The 19,860-nt window shown below is 29.2% G+C and overlaps 3 protein-coding genes across 4 annotated transcripts; 2 read left to right on the forward strand and 1 right to left on the reverse strand.

Annotated features, from left to right (window-relative positions):
* Positions 1-139: 139 nt before the first annotated feature.
* On the forward strand, positions 140-2,439 carry Not11 (CCR4-NOT transcription complex subunit 11). Its single transcript, XM_072006344.1, has one exon. It carries the CDS (start codon positions 554-556, stop codon positions 1,916-1,918), a length of 1,365 nt encoding a protein of 454 aa, XP_071862445.1. The 5' UTR covers positions 140-553; the 3' UTR covers positions 1,919-2,439.
* LOC139988672 (carboxypeptidase D) lies at positions 2,436-12,983 on the reverse strand. The gene is made up of 9 exons (XM_072006343.1): positions 12,543-12,983; positions 10,346-10,587; positions 10,020-10,153; positions 9,244-9,380; positions 8,821-9,008; positions 7,504-7,799; positions 7,089-7,265; positions 6,810-6,902; positions 2,436-6,499 (listed from the first exon to the last, which is right to left on the reverse strand). Exons 2-9 carry the CDS (start codon positions 10,584-10,586, stop codon positions 6,314-6,316), a joined length of 1,452 nt encoding a protein of 483 aa, XP_071862444.1. The 5' UTR covers position 10,587; positions 12,543-12,983; the 3' UTR covers positions 2,436-6,313.
* Positions 12,984-18,576: 5,593 nt separating this feature from the next.
* On the forward strand, positions 18,577-19,817 carry LOC139989497 (sentrin-specific protease 8). 2 transcript variants are annotated; one of them, XM_072007951.1, is made up of 2 exons: positions 18,577-18,708; positions 18,968-19,817. In XM_072007951.1, the coding sequence occupies exon 2, from the start codon at positions 19,003-19,005 to the stop codon at positions 19,675-19,677; it is 675 nt and encodes a 224-aa protein (XP_071864052.1). In that variant the 5' UTR covers positions 18,577-18,708; positions 18,968-19,002; the 3' UTR covers positions 19,678-19,817. The 2 variants fall into 2 exon arrangements, with proteins under 2 accessions (XP_071864052.1, XP_071864053.1); XM_072007952.1 differs by lacking the exon at positions 18,577-18,708 and adding an exon at positions 18,771-18,891.
* Positions 19,818-19,860: the final 43 nt, after the last annotated feature.

The raw sequence follows: 19,860 nt of genomic DNA on the forward strand, positions 1-19,860 counted from the left end.
AAAAGAATCGTATAAGTTTGTAAATTATTTGAGACACAAGTAATCTGTAAATAAATGTATCAACAAATGTATGAAATTATATTGATGTATATACATATATTGCATGAGTTTTGAAATTGGCGCGATACAAATAATGAAATAGATAGCGCTAAAGTAGTTTGCTGTTACTACGATATAGTACATATATTTCTACTGTTTCTACTGTTTTTTCTAAAATTCTATAACACTCAATTCCATACTACGATAGAAATGGTTCATTATTTTCAATTGAGTTGATAGTATGGTGGTATAATTGAATCCTATATGTATTCCTACATATATTCCTACATGTAATCCTACATGTATTCTAGTCATAACCTGTAAAGTAACAACTAAAAAATGTGACAAAACTAAATGTATATAATACTAAAATACTGTAAGTTGATATATTATATGTAATTAATAATTTAAGAAATGAATTACTATATTTGATCCTCGATATTCATGAATATAATCGTGGAAAAAAAATATAATCGAGATGCTATAACCTAGTTCAATCTGTTATTGAGGCATTATGACGCTTACTCCGAAAGATTTAACAAAATTATTGGATATCCTTGAAGAAGAAAACCTGGATACGAGTTTGGAAAATCTTTGTAATCAGTTACATCAAATATTTCCGAAAGAAGATCGATTTAAAGTGGGAATGACATTGGTTCTCCTTTTACAGCATATAGATTTATTGCCAAAAAATGTTCAACGTATAATAGCAGTTGCATTGTTATTTGATCTCTATAGAGGAGAAACACTGGCATCGACACCATTTGCGCCTGTTTTTGTACAGGTTTTAAGATCCCAAGAAGATACAAATAATGGAGTACCAAAGACAAATTTTTCAGGACACATACCAGTTTTATCACAATGTGAAAAAAATCTTTTAATAAGTTTATTGGGATATAACCAAAAGGATATCTTAAAGAAAACTCCAAGACAAATTGTGGATGAATTGTATTTTGTATCTATACCACCTGTTGATTTAAGTAATTTACAAGTACAACTAGCAGAGCGTCGTTCAGAATTACCTTCCATCGCTAAATGTGGAAATCCTGTGATCTTACCTGATATGGATCATTCTAAAGTAACAGAGATCGATAAAAATGCAACAAAAAATATGACAGAAGTTTTAACAGCCAATGATCCACCTTTATGTAGTCAAAGTTATCAACCTGAGTTTTTAAGATTAGTACCTCCTCTTTATCGCTCAGTCGATGAATTACCATGGTTCAATGTAACAGAACCATCTCAATTTACAATTGAATATGATACTAATATGTGTGTCTCAAATTGTGCTGGTGCAGAAGCTCGCAGATTAATGGGTAAAGCGTTCAAAAGTGTACTGACGTTACAACAACAACAGCATCTTGTTAATGAATTGGATAGAGATCCAAAACTGGTATATCATATTGGTCTTACTCCAGGAAAGCTACCAGATTTGGTAGAGAATAACCCTTTGATCGCAATTGAGGTTTTGTTGAAACTTATGCAATCCAGTCAAATAACAGAATATTTTAGTGTTTTGGTAAATATGGAGATGTCTCTTCATTCAATGGAAGTAGTTAATAGGTTAACTACTACTGTGGATCTACCTACAGAATTTGTTCATTTATACATTAGTAATTGCATTTCTACTTGTGAAACTATAAAAGATCGTTATATGCAGAATCGTTTAGTACGTTTGGTTTGTGTTTTTCTGCAATCCTTAATTAGGAACAAAATCATAAATGTGAAAGAACTCTTTATTGAAGTGCAAGCATTTTGCATTGAATTTAGCCGCATTAGAGAAGCTGCAGCTCTTTTTCGCCTACTTAAACAACTTGAATCTGGTGACATTGGTGGATTGAATGCACCACCCACTAATAATAAATTGGATATGTGTTAACATAGTTAATAATATACTTTTCAAATATTTAATAGAAAATTAATAGAGCTATGAAGTTTTGTAACTATTTTTTTATGAACAAAATTACAACGAATTAAAATATTTATATATAATTGATGTTTATGTATAATTTTAGTATTTGATAAATAACTTATTAGCTATCATTTATTTTCGATTAAGTGTTAACACAATACATAATATTTTCATTAAAATAATTAAAAGAAAAGGTGTTTCTGCAATAATATATAAAAGTATACTTATTCATCTGTCATAATTTTTGTGCTAGAACTAAATGAAATATATGTATACTGTATATTATCGTAGATATATTGTAATATATATGTCTTAAAAAATAATGTATGTTGTTTCCTAATAATTAATAAAAAATTGCATAAATTGCACTTAGGAAAAGATAAAATGGACTATTATTTGCGATCAGACGAAATATTTTTTGTTACTGTGTAGTTTTTAATATTTGTATATTACATTATCAAAGTTAATAAAATCTTACAAAATATTAACATGTCATAAACATTTATTACATGAAATAAAGGATACAATAGACATAAACAATAAATTCTAATATTTAATTATATTACATTGTCACTAATGTCGCCTTTCTGATTCATTCAAGGCAGTGTTTACTGTTTATGCAATACAGTCATCATTGTTATTTACTACAATCAACTTAATTGTTAGTATTCTAAATTACTTTCTACTATATTATTTATAGTACATAACAAATATATATCTTCATTCTATATTTGTGTATACATATAATGTAAACTTTCCGTTTTGACGATTTCACTACTTTGCTATATTAGTGTTGATACTACAAAAATACAAACAAAAGCTGTGATTTCTGTTAGTGAGCTATAGATAACAATAAGCTGTATAAAAGTAAAAATAGAATAAATGTGTGAACTATTTATAGCATGTGAACCAACACATTTCTAACTTACGTAACAACTGTTACGTTTTCTATGTACGTATATATATTTACATAGTTTACATTTTATACCATCTACTTCAGAAATAACTCATGAATCAAGAATAAAACCATTTTCATTGAGAATATCCGTTTCATTATATTTCAAGTAATTTGTAAAATGAATTCAATGATCTATTGCAAGATTACCTTTGAATATTTTCGAATGGAAATTAATATGTTCTTTAAATAATCTTTTACGGTAGTGAATTTCCGGAGATTTTTGTATTTATGTTTCCTAAATTATAGATTAAAATCTTACATTTCTCAATTTCTTGTATGGAAATATAAAATTCCTATGTTAAAAGCCACGCATACATACATACAAGTACATAAGTTTTCCCGCCGAGAGATCTAAATGCTCGCACTATTAATGTGTATCAAGCTGAGTTACTACATAGTTCGAAAATGATTTCAGTCATTGTACATTCTGAAAATAGTTTGAAGGAGAAATTGTTTTGTTTAAATTAAACAAAATAATAGTAGAAGTTGTGGAAGTTATTTATTAGAAACTATTAATTTTTAATTTGACTGTTTTTTAAATTCAAATATTAGTATCAGTTTTACTATAATCGAACAAAAAAGAATTTTACAAACAAAAATTAGTCAACACTCAATCAAACAATAAATTGCAGTACCAAAAATTTGTTAAATGTCTTTTTTCAATAAATAATCAAGGTTATCTTTATTTTTGTAAATAATACTAAAAAAGTTACGCGGTAGTTACTTTTTTAGTATGATTACAAAATCATAAAATTCATTTGGAAAGTTATGAAAATGTTTAACTTAAATCATTTTAAATAAGAGTTGATAACAATGCTTCTCTATTTCAAGAGATAGAATTCAATATATCAATCTAATACATATAGTAGAAGAAACTAGTAATAAGAATGCAATAACTTCTTTGTAACAGGCACTGAGTCTAAAGTACAAATATATAATAATAATAATAAGATAACAAAGGAAATGTTAGCTGGAGATAAGTAGTTTTATGTTTTAAAATCCTCTTCAGTAATTTGAATTAATATTTAAGACTATTCTAAGCTATTTTATTTCGTTATATCGTGGTAGTAAATTTACTAAACAATTCTAAATTACGATGTAATATGAAATAATGATTTGCTTTAAATGTATGACTTAAGTACTTACATTTATTTGATTTCGATAATAATTTAACCTCCAGTTAAATTTTTATTTTCGATTTGCTATCAATGTTATTACATAATCAAAAATTTCAGAAATATTGATCATATTAAAATAATATATCGAAATTGGTAGTCAATCGTAACAGTTTTAAATACTGCGTGCTATACTTACAATTAGTAACTGTGTTACCAACTTAAAGAAAACAAATATATAGAAGAGTACAAAGTTATAAAGGAAAATACAAAATTATTGTTACTCTCTGCAGACTTAAAAATTAGATCAATTATAAGTATACTTTATTTGTGAATATTAAGTTAATTTTTCTCAATATGTTATTGTGCAAAACTGTTTGTTCAAGATATATTATGGGATCATTTTATTGGAAACTACGTTTTCCGTAAACTATTAACTATTAAAGTTAAAAATATTGAAATCCACTTATCGCAATTAGTATTTTGAATAATTGCACTGAACACACATACTGCTTTACTTGAATACATTAAATAGCTAGTTTAAACTAACTTTAATTAGAAAATTTTAATACACTTTTGTATAATTCAGTTATAATATAAGGTTCTTTTTTATTGACGTATCTATACTTCAATTTTTTATTCTTTGGATACTAAATGCTCTAGAAAAATATTACTTTCGTACTTGAAAACATTGAATATAATTTTTTTACGGTATATATAGATTCTCGTACTATCTATATTGCAATAACTTTCTTTTTCGCTATAATTGCATTTTGTCTTTAAATTAAATATTTTGTCTGTTGATACGGCTTCTATAGTAAAATATTATATAGCATATAACGTTGATATTGCTTAAAATTCTTTTATTTAATATATATATATACGCGTATTTTAAAAAATATAATTTGTGTTTAATATGCAAAGAAAAATATATTACAGCAGGTCCCTTCGTTATGCGAATTCTCGACTTTTAGCTACTTTTATTTTATTTTATTCGTATGACTAATTGGAGACGTTATACGAGGGCAACAAAACATAATTTGAGTAGGTAATAAATGATAATTTCTCATTGAAAGATGAAAAATTATCACGCAATTTTTAAGGCCATTTTTGATGCTATTCTTAAGAAGTTTGAGAATGACAATTTCGATAGTGAAGGCACAATATTTCGGCATGCCTCTTATGTAGAAAACAAATATGATAAACCTTTTCATACATATGTTGCAAACAGTGCAATTAAAAACTATTTTTTTGAACATTATCTTATTGTGTGCGAGTAAAATAATATATATATATATATATATAATATATAAAATAATTGCGTCTGTTACTTTCATTAGAAGATGATAACGAGTAATTTTTTTGTTTCATTAAACAGTCTTCCTTATTATACGATATGTGATATGAATTTGAACTATTACGAATACCCATGAAAAAATGTTATTCCTTGTATCAAATATTGTTTCATGACATTTTTGGAGTAGATAATTCGGATCATTATAAGAACAATTAATCGATATTTATATCTTATATCATGAACATCAGATATAAATGTTGACGTATGAAACATTTAATTTTCGTTCAAATCATCTTTTAATTAATTTAACTTGTAAAACTTGATGTTCTCTTAATTAAGAGACTAGAATTTTGTTCATTAGGAGATTAGAAATAAAATGGATCTATTAAAACTTAACGAGAAGAAACCTCTAGAAATAATCTCGTTTGCTTAAATAATAGAATTATGGAAATTAATTTTTAAGTGTTTAACATAAATATCTTTTATTATAAAGTGAAATTTTCTTGGAAGATTAAGTATCTCTCCCAGTACTAATAAATACTTTAAACCATGTATAAAAGTAAAAATAAAAATAATTAATACACATTGTTAATTTTTAAATAATATAAATAAGAAATCTGAACATATGTATATAAAAAATAAATTATCGAAGTTATAGAGAAATGTAAAATTAAGAAAATATAAATATTTGTTCACTATGTAAATTATGATATCTACACGTTAAATTTTATCTATATACTTAAATTTGAGCTTTGCGTGTTTGCTCTGAACTTCTTCAGATAACAAAGTAAGTTTCTTTGTTATTTGAAGCCGATTCAATTTCATCAGTAATAGCCGTTTTGTAAATTATTATATCATCATTTATAACAACAGATAGAGTAACAAATAATGATAAACATTTTCAACATCGTTTCGTTTCTGTTGATCATTATGAAATTAATATGAAACAACAGTGTTGTTAAACAATTTGTTGTCCGCTAACTCATAATTAATCACCCAAACCAATTATTAACGAAGGAGTTGAATCCGTTACTAATGGATGAAAAAATTCCGCTATTTGTCTCGGACGCAGTATTGGTTCCAGAATGTGGTCGAAAATGTATCACATGGTCCCGATTAATATGGTCCCTGTTCCCATTGTAAAAATTGGATCCAGTTTCATCCTCACCTGGATGTCTCTATTATCAAAGCATGTAAAATAGCTTTCAATTAATAAAAAAATATCGATATTTCGATAGAAATAGATAGATAGATAGATAGGTAGAAAAAAGAAAGATAAAGAGAGAGAGAGAGAGAGAGAGAGAGGGAGAGAAAGGGAGGAGATAACATCTTGAATCTTTGTCTTCGAATCAAATATGATGACTCGGTTAGGTTTAGTTATGGATTTTAAATATTTTCAAAGCCATTTTTGTAAACAAAAACAGCCGAGAAAATGGACGTATAAGTATTTGTTTACATATACATATGTATTCTTTAAATTCTACTTACACTTGCTCTGTATAATGTTACGTTGAAAGAGGTCGGATGTTGTTCTACTACTCTAAATTCTACATCACGTGGAAGATATCCATTTGCATATACCTACAAAATAAAACGATAAATATCGTATAAATAATTAAATTATTGTATCGAATGTGGTTTAAAATTATTTTTGAATTTATAAGATATCAACATAACATTGGCTTTATTTATCACAATTTTGAGTTTTGAACATATTAAATGATGATGCAGGTATGAAAATTGTTAACTTGACTTTCAACAAGTTACCTCTAGTTTATACATTCCTGGCAGTAAAATTCTCCAAAATTCACCATATTTCGTAGTAAGGAAACTAACGTCTCGTGATTTCACTTTAATAGATGCTCTTTCAATGGGATTTCCATTTTCATCGATAACAAATCCACGGACACCCCTATGAGCTTCCGCTAAAAATTTAATGAGTGCCTAAAAAGAAAATTAAAATACATTGTGTAAGTAAAGTACACATATAGTATCAATTCAATTACGGTAAACTGTGTTTGCATTATTTTATTATGACTTTCACGAATTAATTTTCGATATTAAGCATCTATTTAAAACATTGGCGAGATAATTCCAGGAACCGAGAGAAGGTACCTTGCAAAGAAATGTTCGATAACGTGTTGGTCTTTTGAGATATATTCTTGCCACTTTAATAACTTACCACGCGATTTTCTTCCCAGTAAAATTGTAAATCAGAAGCAGGAGGATATTTACAACACGAAAGTTCCAATGTAATTTCCATACATCCGTTCCACACGTAGTTAAAATCTTGCATTCCACCGGTAAGTGGATACCATTGTGCTCCATTAGTTATACCATTTTTGAAGCCGGGTTGAGATGGCGAGCAGGGTAATCCTTGGTACATAGATCCGTGGTTTCGGGAATACACCAACGATAAGTGTTGAAACACGTCATCGTCTGGACAAATACTCGGCGCCGAAGTATAACTCTGAAACACTAAATTGTTCGTATACGTCTTGGATCTGATATATCCTTTCGAAGATTTGTAACATTTTTATAAAATTTTCATTTTGAAATAAGAAGTTAGAACTGATAGAATTACGTTATAAAATCCATTAAATATATTACAAGTTATGATTTATTTAACTCATTGACAATTTATTCCGAGAGACTCTTGGACACACTCATATGTCGGGCCTCTGTATTTTGTCATACTGACGTGAGATATTTCATTGCTATTAAAATTTAGTAAAATCTCCATTTACAAAAATCTTATGTCGTTGTTCAATTACAAGCAAATACCAACGACAGTTATATCTTCGATAGCAATAATACCTTTTTTCTCTTTTCGTAGAAGCAAGTAAAGTAGGTAATAGCTTTGTTTGTGGAGTGATTGTCAAAACAAATGATTTTCAATACATAATACGAAGATAGGAAGATGTGTTGTCTCTTCCGGAGGATATTTGATATTCGGGACAGATATACTTTTAATTGAGATAGACGCCTCACTGTTTCCGTAGAAGCTAAGTTGACTGAGATGATATCTTTAATGTTTAACATACAAACCAAGTATTTTAAAACAAATAGTTGAATTATCCGAAGCAAATTATTTCCTTTTAATAAAAAATTATTTATCTTCCAATGAAAAGTTTGATAAAGCCAAATCTATTTAGAGTCCTTTCACTTTTTTCCACCCTTAATTTTCTTAGCAAGTTAGTAAATATACTATACCTGCACATAATGGCGCTGACCGGCATATTCCTGACAGCATGAAAAGTTATACAATACCATCAGATTACTTTCAATTACATTAATTACGTAATACAATTCACATCACAGCATTAGTGTGCCATGTTGTAGCATGTTTAGATACGGATGTGTAGGACATTATTATCTTAATTTATATTCTCAACTATGTATTTTTTAAATATAATATTGCTATCTTTTAATTTAGATATGAAATACATTTCAAAGTAGACGAATGTTGTACAATAAACACGTATAAAAACAAACTTACGCGAGTTAGGTGTGTTATCGAATGGATAACTTGCAACCAAGGCACCTCCGTGTAAGCTTCCAGACAAAACGAATTGAATTTTAGAGACCCATTCCTTTACAGCTTCTGTTTCCGGTTGACTTTTTTTGTTGTTCTGTTTGAAGTAATCGGGGAAATTTCGATTCAGATCGAAACCGCGTGCGTTATACCTAAAGGAACATAGTTATTCGTTTAGACGTAAGAAAAAGTTAGATGGTATAGAAAAATACCTTAAAAACAGCTGAACAATTACTACGACAAAAGTAGATAGGAAGAAAAAGATGTAAATATATTTCATACACGTGCCCAAAATCTTTTTACTGTGTATTTGCTTTTAGTAAAATTATATTTCTTTCATTCCGTATTTTTTAATTTTGACATTATAGAAACATTGTAAAGCCTTACCTGCCTTGACCACCTTCGCAATATCCTTCCTTTGAAACTTCAAAACCATCGGGGTTCATTGATGGAAGAATATGAATTCTGGTATTGTCTAAAAGCCACGTAATATATGGATCTGATCCATAACTGGTGACAAGGAACTAGAAGTAAGAAGTAGAATTTCTGTATATTGATACCGCTTTATTATAAAGAGATTTTCATATGTATATGTATATGCGAGGAGAATTTAAAATCTGAAATGTATCATCAAAGATTTTCCATTATTTGAATAATCGTTCGATTGACACAAATATATCGAATTTTTTCATGAAGTTTTCAAAAATAACTTCTTTTCCTCTATTTTTCTCTTAAATTTTACTCCTTTCTTTCTACATTTCGTTAAAAAGACGTATGTAACAAATATTTAACGAAGCGAGTAAGTTTTAAAATATCTTATTATTTACGTAAAAAATTTCGCTTCGAATTTACGCGTTAAATGTAAATGTTTCATTTAAAAATGCACTTAGTAAAATGGTATACATAAATAATTATAACACACAATATCAAAAGAGTAATAAAGCATTTTAGGCAGAAGCAAGGGATATTAATGCATTCTATAACTATCGGAAATATCAACTATTGGTATAAAATCCTCGAATATATGCAGATAAATTCTATCTATGAAATACAGGCGTTTTTTTTTTTTTTTTTACGTAAATACACATATAACGCTGCTCTTCCTCAGAACGTGTAGAAATTTGGATTAATGAAGTTCTGACATGTATTATACAGCAACTTACGCGAATTAGATGTAACATTAATTCACGACCTACAGCTTCATTCCCATGTATATTGGCCACATATTTTACATCGGGCTTACCGATCATATGTTCGTAAGGCGAGGAAGAAACAACCATTACCCATAAATCGCGACCTGTAAAATATGTATATCTTTGTTTTATCATAGATATGTAACGTTACAGAAATCAAAGACATATTTGTATTTAAGTAATTGATATAATATCGCAATACAGTCATAGAACAAGAATATATCTGGATAAATATTTTAATACTAAAATGGTACTAATTGTAAGTAGAAGAAGTGAAAGTTTCTTGAGAAGCATACCTTTCACGGATTTTCCTATAGAATATAAGGCAGTGAGGTTTTGAAATCGAAGAGATGTTGTTCGAAGAAAACGACTCATTTGCTCGTAATTATGATACGTGAAGTCGATACTGTACGGTTCTTCGTAAACGTGAAAACGAGCATTGTAGTGATTCGTGAGATCTTTGTTAATGTGTTGCGAGGCGGCGGCAATTTCATGAAATGCTCCGAGAATGGTAACGAAGAAAATCGGTCCATACATTCTGCGAATTAAACAAGAACTTATTTCATAGGAGCAAAGTTTCGATGCCAAGAATTTATTGGTTTCGATAGTATACTGTTTCTAATTAACAGGAACTAGTTGTTTTTCCACGTAAGCGACAATATTATAACGTATTACAGGCATATTTAATAAGCTTGTTACGCATACTTATACGTACGGGGAATATCTTATTATTGTTATTACATTTTCCTTTCGTCATTCTTCGTTTTTATGTAGTATACTACATAAGATATATAGTATACTGCTATAGGTTTATTCGTTATTACATATATTTTTATATGTAATATTAATATTGTTACATATATTTATTATACATTATTCGTAACTTATTCGTGACTAATATAAGTCAATTACGATTTACTCGTGACTAATATCAGTCAATTTGTGTAATATTCGCAATTGCAAATTGTGTGTTTAACTTTTGCAAAATTATGCTTTATAACTTTAGTAGTACATAATAGATAAAATGACTGTAAAACGGTATCATTTCAGGCTTACACGATGCATAAAATCAGATCAAGGCTTGATATCCCTCTATGTGAATTATAACGAACTAGTAGGAACTAAAGAAAATTGCAATACGTTATTATATATATATATATATATATATATATATATATATATAATAAATAATATATATATATATATATCAAACGTTTTCAATCCACATAGATTCAACTTTTATATGCTTCTTCACATTTTCTATACTATTTCCTATTTTCCTCGTTATTTTTGCATTAAAATCGATTTATGTCGAAAGGAACATAATAATCATTTATTAAGCGGAGTCAGCGAGAATCTAAAAATATAAGGCTTCGCTAAAAAAATTGGGTTACAATTATTGGCTTCGGACAAAATTAGTCGTCGATCAATCAGAAAATACGTACTTCTATAAAATCTCTGCAACGGTTAGCTATATTCGTTCGAGAAAATCTAAAGATTTAAATTATACCGAACTAGAATAAATTTGAGCATTTTACTAATCATATTTTACTTGAATTAGATTCCAATAGAATTATATTAGATTTTATTCGATACAAAATTCCTTATTTCATTATTTTCTTAGCGATTTCGTTTAAATATACGATATTATATTATATTATATTATATTATATATTATATGATATTATATTATATTATATTATATATTATATATTATACGATATTATATGCAATAAATTAAATATACATAAAGATTATGTAATATAATATATTAAAGTTGCAATCCTAATCATAGTGTAATCTATACAGAAATAACGAAATATCATTGTTATTCTTTTATTTATCTAACATTACAATGTCTCATGATTTCATCGCTGATAATAGGATAATCGTATTTTTTAAGTTTTCTTTGTCGTTATATTTCTATAATTATCGAATTTTAATAAATTTGATTAAATAATTTTACATATTATTAAGTATAATTTCAATTATATTGCATATAATATAATCTATAGATAGATCATGATTTTTTACTATTGCTATATAATATATATATAATATATTTATATTACATACAAATATTCACATTTCTCATTTTATTTTATACAGAATTTTAGTATACAAGCAGAGTAAATATAGCGGAGAATTAAAGTAGTGTCTCTACAGAGTTGTCCTCGCGATTCAACTTGACCGTGTACTTTCTCCTATATTTTTAAGACTCGTTTGCTATCCAACGCTCCTTGGGAACGATTTTTCATATTCATTTCCTGAATAAATACATTCCACAGGTGCGTCATCTTAAAGCGAAATAATTTTAATAAAATATTGGAACAAATAGATCGACCATCGTGGAGTTCTAGCAGCCACTTGACAATATTGCAAAAGGCAAGGATAAGTTGAGTAATATAATCCGTCGTATAAGTATCTATTGTTCATGCGATTCTCTACAGGAAAAGGAGATAATAAATTATTTTCGGAGAGAAAAGAAATTACCTGGCTTGTTAATTGGCCAATTCGGTGAATGGTACGCGTGGAGGATCGGCAAATTTGCGAAAAAGATGCGAAGAACACGAAGCACGTGGCGACAGAAAGGTCGCCGAGAGAAATCTGATTCTTCGTTCGTTCAAACAGATCCTCTCAATGACATAGTACACTAGTAACAGTAGCAGGACCGAGGCCGTTTCTCGTGGTTGAACACATTAAGATTTTCGATTTTTTACAAACACGATTACGCGAATAATCATAGAAAAAGAGAGAATAATTCCACGGGTACGATAAACGGAATGGAATCGCGCTGAAGGAACAGTTTATTTCACCTGCGAGAGTAAGCCAAGGTGCGTGGTACTGTGAGAACTTACAAAGAGAAGCGCGAAGTGTGCCGCGCGCTCACTACCACCACCTCCACCACTACTAATGAAAGCCACTTCCTTCGTCGCTAGCATCTGACGTTCTAGAACGGCTACCACTACACCTTCGTCGTTTAGTAAATACGTAGTTAACACCATTGCGCCCTACTACTACCACTTTCGGCAAAACAATGAGTAACACACAAACGGTGTCATTCTGGCCCCTTCTCTTCTTTTCTCTCCTCTCCTCTCCTCTCTTCTCCGCCTCTCTCTAGCACCTCATCAATTCCTCATCCTCTTCTCCCACTTCTACCTGCCTCTATCTCTGTGTTCTCCAAAAAATTTCACGAATCTGATTGCAGGATATTTAAAAAAAAAAATACGCTTTGTTCTATTCTTCCTGTGTATGATTCTTCCTGTGTCCGCAATGGGCGGATATGCGTAATGAAAACCAGACAGATCACGCTTGACAATACGCTTTTTGAATCACCTACATTTCCAATAGCGTACACGCTACACGCGCTTTCTTCTACTTCCTGCATCGCATTAGCACGCGTACTTGCAAGTACGTTCGTTTCGACTAGCTTTGTACGATAATCGTTGCATAAAATGAAAAATTCTTTGGTAAATCCTTTTCGTGTACATTTTTTTTCTCTGCGGTACCATTACTTTTCTCTTTTTCTTCCATTTCTTCGTGTTCGTTTAAGTTCTCATGACTTTAAAAAAAAAAAAAAAAGAAGCTATACCGTTCAGTACCCTTTTCGCGTGTGCGCAACTTTTTTGAAGTGTCGTTAGTTCGTTCCTTTAAATGGAAGCACTTCTTCCATCAAAATCCGGTTTCACGTCTTAGATGCTTGAATTCCAAATTTTTTGCATTCACGTGACCGCATATGCGAGGGGAACTCTAGCGGAAAATGAGAAACCTACTTTACAAAATATGAAAACAGAACACGACTTACGAGAGATGGTTGTACGTACAAGTTCACCTTAAATAATGGTGTCGTACGAATACGAGAGAGAAAGTAAGTGGAGCGAAATAATCGATATTTCATTTGAAATTATCGAATAAATGAAAGCGTTTCTAACAATTGAAAGCAAAAAGTAAATGAAGATGTTTAAGCTTGTTTCCTGAACAAAATTCCTGAACGAAATTCCTGAACGAAATTCCTGAACGAATATCATTCTATATGAACACTTTCAGTTTTGCAGTTTCCTATTTTTATATTATTTATTTATAATATTATAAAATATTTAGAAAATTATATATAAAATTTTGAGCTATGTAAATACTTTTTTAACATATCCTTTTGTTTAACTTGTGATATGTTACAAGATATATAATATTTTCAGTTTCAAAAATGTTTTACATTATTAAATATACTGAAAAATGATAATAATACAATGTAATTAATAATATCGTAATTAACTAAACTTTCATTAATATTCTTTCGTTATTGAACTAAATGCCAATCATTCATTTTTTAACAAATATACTTTTAATTTTTAAATAAAACAAAATTGTATATTTATAAATTTTAGAACTTGTTTGGAAAATCCAAGGTCGTGGAACAACGAAAAAAGTAATGTTATAACTGTCACAATTGTATTCATCACGGAATAAGCAACTAATATGTCGAAAAATAATGTAAACATTCTATATTTAATTAAAACGAAGTTTACATTGCTGAAAGTCTCGATAACCTTAATATTTAAATGTTTTAAGTAATTTTACTTATGTATATACAGAATTAAGTTTTCCATAATTTACATGATATTTTTTTCTTTAACGTAAATTTACTTTACGTAAATTCAGTATGTAAAAAGTGAAATGCAAGAAATCGAATGACTATTTACACACATTAACACTTATACCGGAACACAAAACCAGTGAAAGTTGTCTAAATTTGTCATTAATTATCGCTGATATTTTTAGAATCTTTCGCTCATTTTCCCTAGTATTTCTTAGTATACCGCCTATAGGTGATCCCCTATAATAATAAGTAATTACTATTTAATCCTTATGTTTCGTATTTAACGTCAATGAGGTAAAATACAGTAAGCATCGTACAATTACATGTAGCAAACAGGGCTAGAATTTTGTCATTTCTTCGTAATCTATAAAGGATCTAAAGGTGCAAGAATGCATGTAGAATGCGACAAAATATATGAAATATCCCAAAATATAATACTCGTTGCAATATTTAACAGCTGAAACAAATCTCTGCTTAGAGAATTGCATAGATATGAATTTGCATGAATATTTGCTATCTAATGATAAACGATAATCTAAAAATTGGTAAGCCAGTAAGAACAGGCATTACTTTCGTACCAGCCCTTGTACACGTTTCAAGAGCTATCGAGATCAGTGTCCTACTAGCAGTGCTTACCGAGTAACAGATCATACTCTTGGATGGATCGTTGAACCCTGAAGTGTGGAACATGTTTGAAAAAAATTCCAGTCAGAAGTGTGTCACAGCGGTGTATGATACTGGCTGTTGAGAGTGGAAGTGGGGGAAAATGGGGGTGACGGTAAGGGGATAGAGTGGGGAGGCTGGAGAAGAGAACTTCTCACGGTCGATGATCTACCTTGAGATGACCACGGGACCTCATTCTTAAAGGTCAGTGGATATTTTCAGCTTCTAATTTTAATAGTACTTAATATTAGTACTTACTACCCTATTTTATTTTATTAACTGCAATTTTAGATAGTTGAAGCAATTTCGGTATGCAGCTACTGAAAATTCCGTGCGAGAATTTGTGAAGGGGAAGGTGTGCGTGAAAATCAGAGCTTGATGAACGCGTATGCTCAGCGAGTATACAGGAAAGGAGGAGGATACTCGAGGAAAACGTATAATTCCTAGATTATGCGAACGAATTGTAGCAGAGTGTACTGTCTATAATGATTAACAAGGTCTTATTGACATTTCTGTTCCCGTTGAAAGTGTCTTCATTATGAATGAAAAATAAAATCGTAGCCAAATGGAACTAAATCTATGTGTCCATGAAGAGACGAGCTATGGGTATTTTTATAAGATAATATTGCTTCATTGAAATTACCATTATCGTATCAAACAAAATATCAAGAAAAAATTAACTTAAACGGTTAAATTTATATATTATCCTATATGATTAACATTGTTCAACTTCATCTTGTTAATACGTTTATATTGTTTAAATCAATTGCGGTACTTAATTTTTTATTTAGCAAGTGTACTCCGCTGTTACATACGTTACACCATTTCGGGTCTGCATACTAATTCTTTACGATCGAAGCATGTTTGAAACTTCATACCTGAACCTTAGTACTCTTAACTGATACTTTAGTGAAAGGACTATGCATTTTCTCTATATAACGCGCTTCGGGATAATCGGTGTTGCTTTTTGCGTTACGTCTTTAAGAAAATAGCAGTAGTAACCTTATATTTCTTCTCATTAGTTGCGTTTTCGATTTCGTTACAGAATGTAGCTCATTAAGATTTAAATGGCATACATATGCAGATTTAAAAATTTCGTGAAATAGTGAAGGTAGTGAATTACATTTTTCTCAAATTCAAATACGTCATCGTGTTAATATACGAAACTATACTTTACACAAATATTGTACATACAAACGTACATTAACTCATATATATATATTCTTTTCCAATTAATGAAAAACAGCATTCGTTAAAATCTAGACACTTTTAGCAACAAATTGTAACCGTATTTATTCTGTTTCTTAAAATATTCAATAGCTTCTGAATCAATACATTTTTCGAAATGCTTTTAATTACTACGATTTAATTACTGCAGTGATACTTTTCTATTCTAATAAGTTGCCTAAGTTATTGAAACGAATTCGTATGATGGGAAAGAAGTGGATATAACGATTTCTTATAGGACAGGGATAATATTTATAATAATTTAATAATAATAAAAGTGAATCTAATACAATGTCTTTCATACGAAATAATTATAAATAATTTAATTTAAACCACAAGTAATTATGTATCAGCATGAGCGGGTGCTTTAACTTTGTATCAGCTCGGCAAAAGTCGGAAGAAATCGACTCAAGACTCGGGAGCCCGGGATTATTTAGTTATTAGGAGGAGATAAAGAGATAGCAATGTTTAGATATAATCAAAATTTAAGACCGTGTCAAGATTTGTGAAGGTATAACAGTAAGGGACTTTGTTTAAATTCGTACCATAACGTTTAGTTACGGACACGTAATAATAGCTTAATCATTTATTTATTATCTTTTATTTAGCAAGAGTTAATGTATCGTGAACATTTGTTGAGCCGACAATGTGAATTGGCGTTCTATGTCTCGTGATTGTAATAATTATAAAAATATCGTTCAACTATAACGACCGTTAAAATTTCATTCACAATACGATTATGTGAACTTTTTAAATTATATATTTGTATGTAAACAATTAAATATTTAATGATGCACATTCGTCATTTTTTAAAATTTAAGGTCCTCGAGATTTACCCCACATTGAAAATATATTAAATATCGCAAGATTAGTAAATCAAACGAAATATTATGCTGATACCTGATGTCGATTAGCTGAGAAATATGGACCTGTTGTTGATATCAGACTAGCTTTCGACAAACCACTGATTATAGTTTGTGGAAAATCTGCAGTCACGGAGATGTTAAATTGCCCCGAATTCGATGGTAAAGCAAATGAATTTTTACATAAATTTAGAAGTGGTGACATTCGACAAGGAATATTATTTATACATACTGATGTGTGACCCAGCCAAAGAAGGTTCTATTTCATAATTTATAATTTGTAAATAGAATTAACTGTTCTATGATATCGATTTAGTTATCATATATCAATACGTTAAAGAAATATTTTTAATATTTGACAAAATTTAACTTAGTATTTAAAGATCTACAAGGTATATATAGGATGTTCCAATCTTTCTCTGCAAAACTTTACTAGTATATTCTATAAAGAATTCCAATGCCTTAGCCTCCGAGATTACCAGATATCACGTCCATGGTCTTTTACTTGTGGAGAACTGCAGAAGAAAAAGTTTATCTTATACGAATTAATACGCGTCAGAAGCTAATTTAAAAGATTCATGACGTATTTGCTGCAATTAAGGAAAATGAATAAGAAATTACTATAAAATACTAACTTCTGAAAATAATTTGGAAATAATTTCGTACTTTCAATTTATTTTTTTTATTACTGTTGAAATACGTGGTAATAAAAAATTTATCAATGAATTTTTGTGATATTTATTATTTACATATTTCAGTCTATATGATTTTATTGATTGACATATTATATTCAAATTGTTAGACCCTAAAAATTTATATTCGAGAGTGGCGTATTGATGTGAAATGTGAAACACAAGCATTGGCTCACAAATGGTGGTGTTTAATGCGCTGCGCCGTGGCAGAACTGCAAGGTTCGTCATAAAATGCGGGAAAGTCAAAAAGAAAATATTTTACAGAGTGAGGCGCTTGATATTATCAGGTTGAATATTTGTTATTGTTGCCAATGTAATCGAAACACGAAAAATTGTATATCATGAGATAAATAAAAACAAATCCTCTAACTTCAAACTAGAATATGTTTAATGGATGTGCGCCATCTGTGAGACTGTTGTCATAAGAAAATTTTGTTTATTATATTATATAAGTTTCTTCTCTATTTTATGTTTTAATTTATACATGACATACGTTATAAGATACGAGAGGATTCGAATTTACATTTAGTACATAGAGAAGAAACAAAGGTGGTTTGATTTTCGTTATGTCGAAAGTGATGAAGAAAGTTGTTAAAAAAGATCTTTAAATTTCTATGGTAATATATATAATATGCAGGACATGGTACTAACATAAAGCAGAAAAGTTATTCACATATTATAATATTTACTTAAAAACAATAGAATAAATGACATTGCGATTTAAAAATGTTAATATACATTAAACTTCATTAACTTGTTAAATATTTAATTTATTGTATCACGATACATTAGCTTAAATGGTTTGCTTCTATTTATTTCACATGAATATGCTGTATCGTATGGTTTTAAGTATAATTCAAATTTAACTTTCCACAGATTTTCATCTGCATTGTTTCTGATTGCTTTACAACATGGCAAAAGATTCATCAAATGAAATTGTTTTGAGCTACTACGACTGCTTACTGAGAGCAAGTGATGTTGAATTGCTTCAAGGATCACACTGGTTGAATGATGTTATAATAGGATTTTATTTTGAATATCTGGATGAAACATTTAACAAGAATGAGAAAAGGGACTTTTACTTTATTAGTCCTGAATTAACGCAATTGTTAAAAATGACAGAACCAGAACAATATATTATATTTTTGGATCCTTTTAGTATATCAGAATGCAAATGTATTCTTTTCCCTTTGAATAACTGTGATAGAAAAGATGCAGCTGGAGGAACACATTGGAGTTTATTAATATTTTGTAAAGGAAATAAAACATGTTATCATTTTGATTCGGCAAAAGGATATAATGGTACTATTGCCTCACAATTTGCAGAGAATGTAATGAGTTGCGTACTTGATAAGAATGAACCTAACAAGAAGTTTATTGAGGTAAATAGTCCACAACAAGACAATGGTTATGATTGTGGAGTTTATGTGTTATGTTTAGCAGATGTTATTACAAATCATATTTTAAAAAATGAAAACATGGATGGATGTAATTATGACCGGGTAAAAGAATTAGTACGTACAAAACGTACAGAATTATTAAACTTGATAAATGATCTTAAACGTAAACCACTTGCTAATTATTGATAAATATCATGTAAATATACAATGATTACATTTAATTATTTTTGTACAAATATATTGTAAGTATTCTATTATCAAATAATTTGTTTACAATTTTATGTTGCACTTATGATGTAGGTAATAAATTTACAAATATATTAATATTTACTAGTATTATTATTTTACATATTCCTGTATTTTATATAC

The sequence above is a fragment of the Bombus fervidus genome, chromosome 7, assembly GCF_041682495.2.
Source record: "Bombus fervidus isolate BK054 chromosome 7, iyBomFerv1, whole genome shotgun sequence".
Classification (NCBI taxonomy): Eukaryota; Metazoa; Arthropoda; class Insecta; order Hymenoptera; family Apidae; genus Bombus; species Bombus fervidus.

What these genes read in the sequence shown, in the direction of transcription:
- LOC139988672 (XM_072006343.1), bottom strand. Translation starts at nt 10,586, where the DNA reads ATGTATGGACCGATTTTCTTCGTTACCATTCTCGGAGCATTTCATGAA. An exon ending in TGCGAAGGTGGTCAAGGCAG is followed by an intron (nt 9,009 to 9,243) that starts GTAAGGCTTTAC and finishes ATGTTCCTTTAG; the next exon opens with GTATAACGCACGCGGTTTCG. An exon ending in CGATAACACACCTAACTCGC is followed by an intron (nt 7,800 to 8,820) that starts GTAAGTTTGTTT and finishes CGAACAATTTAG; the next exon opens with TGTTTCAGAGTTATACTTCG.
- Not11 (XM_072006344.1), top strand. Translation starts at nt 554, where the DNA reads ATGACGCTTACTCCGAAAGATTTAACAAAATTATTGGATATCCTTGAA.
- LOC139989497 (XM_072007951.1), top strand. Translation starts at nt 19,003, where the DNA reads ATGGCAAAAGATTCATCAAATGAAATTGTTTTGAGCTACTACGACTGC.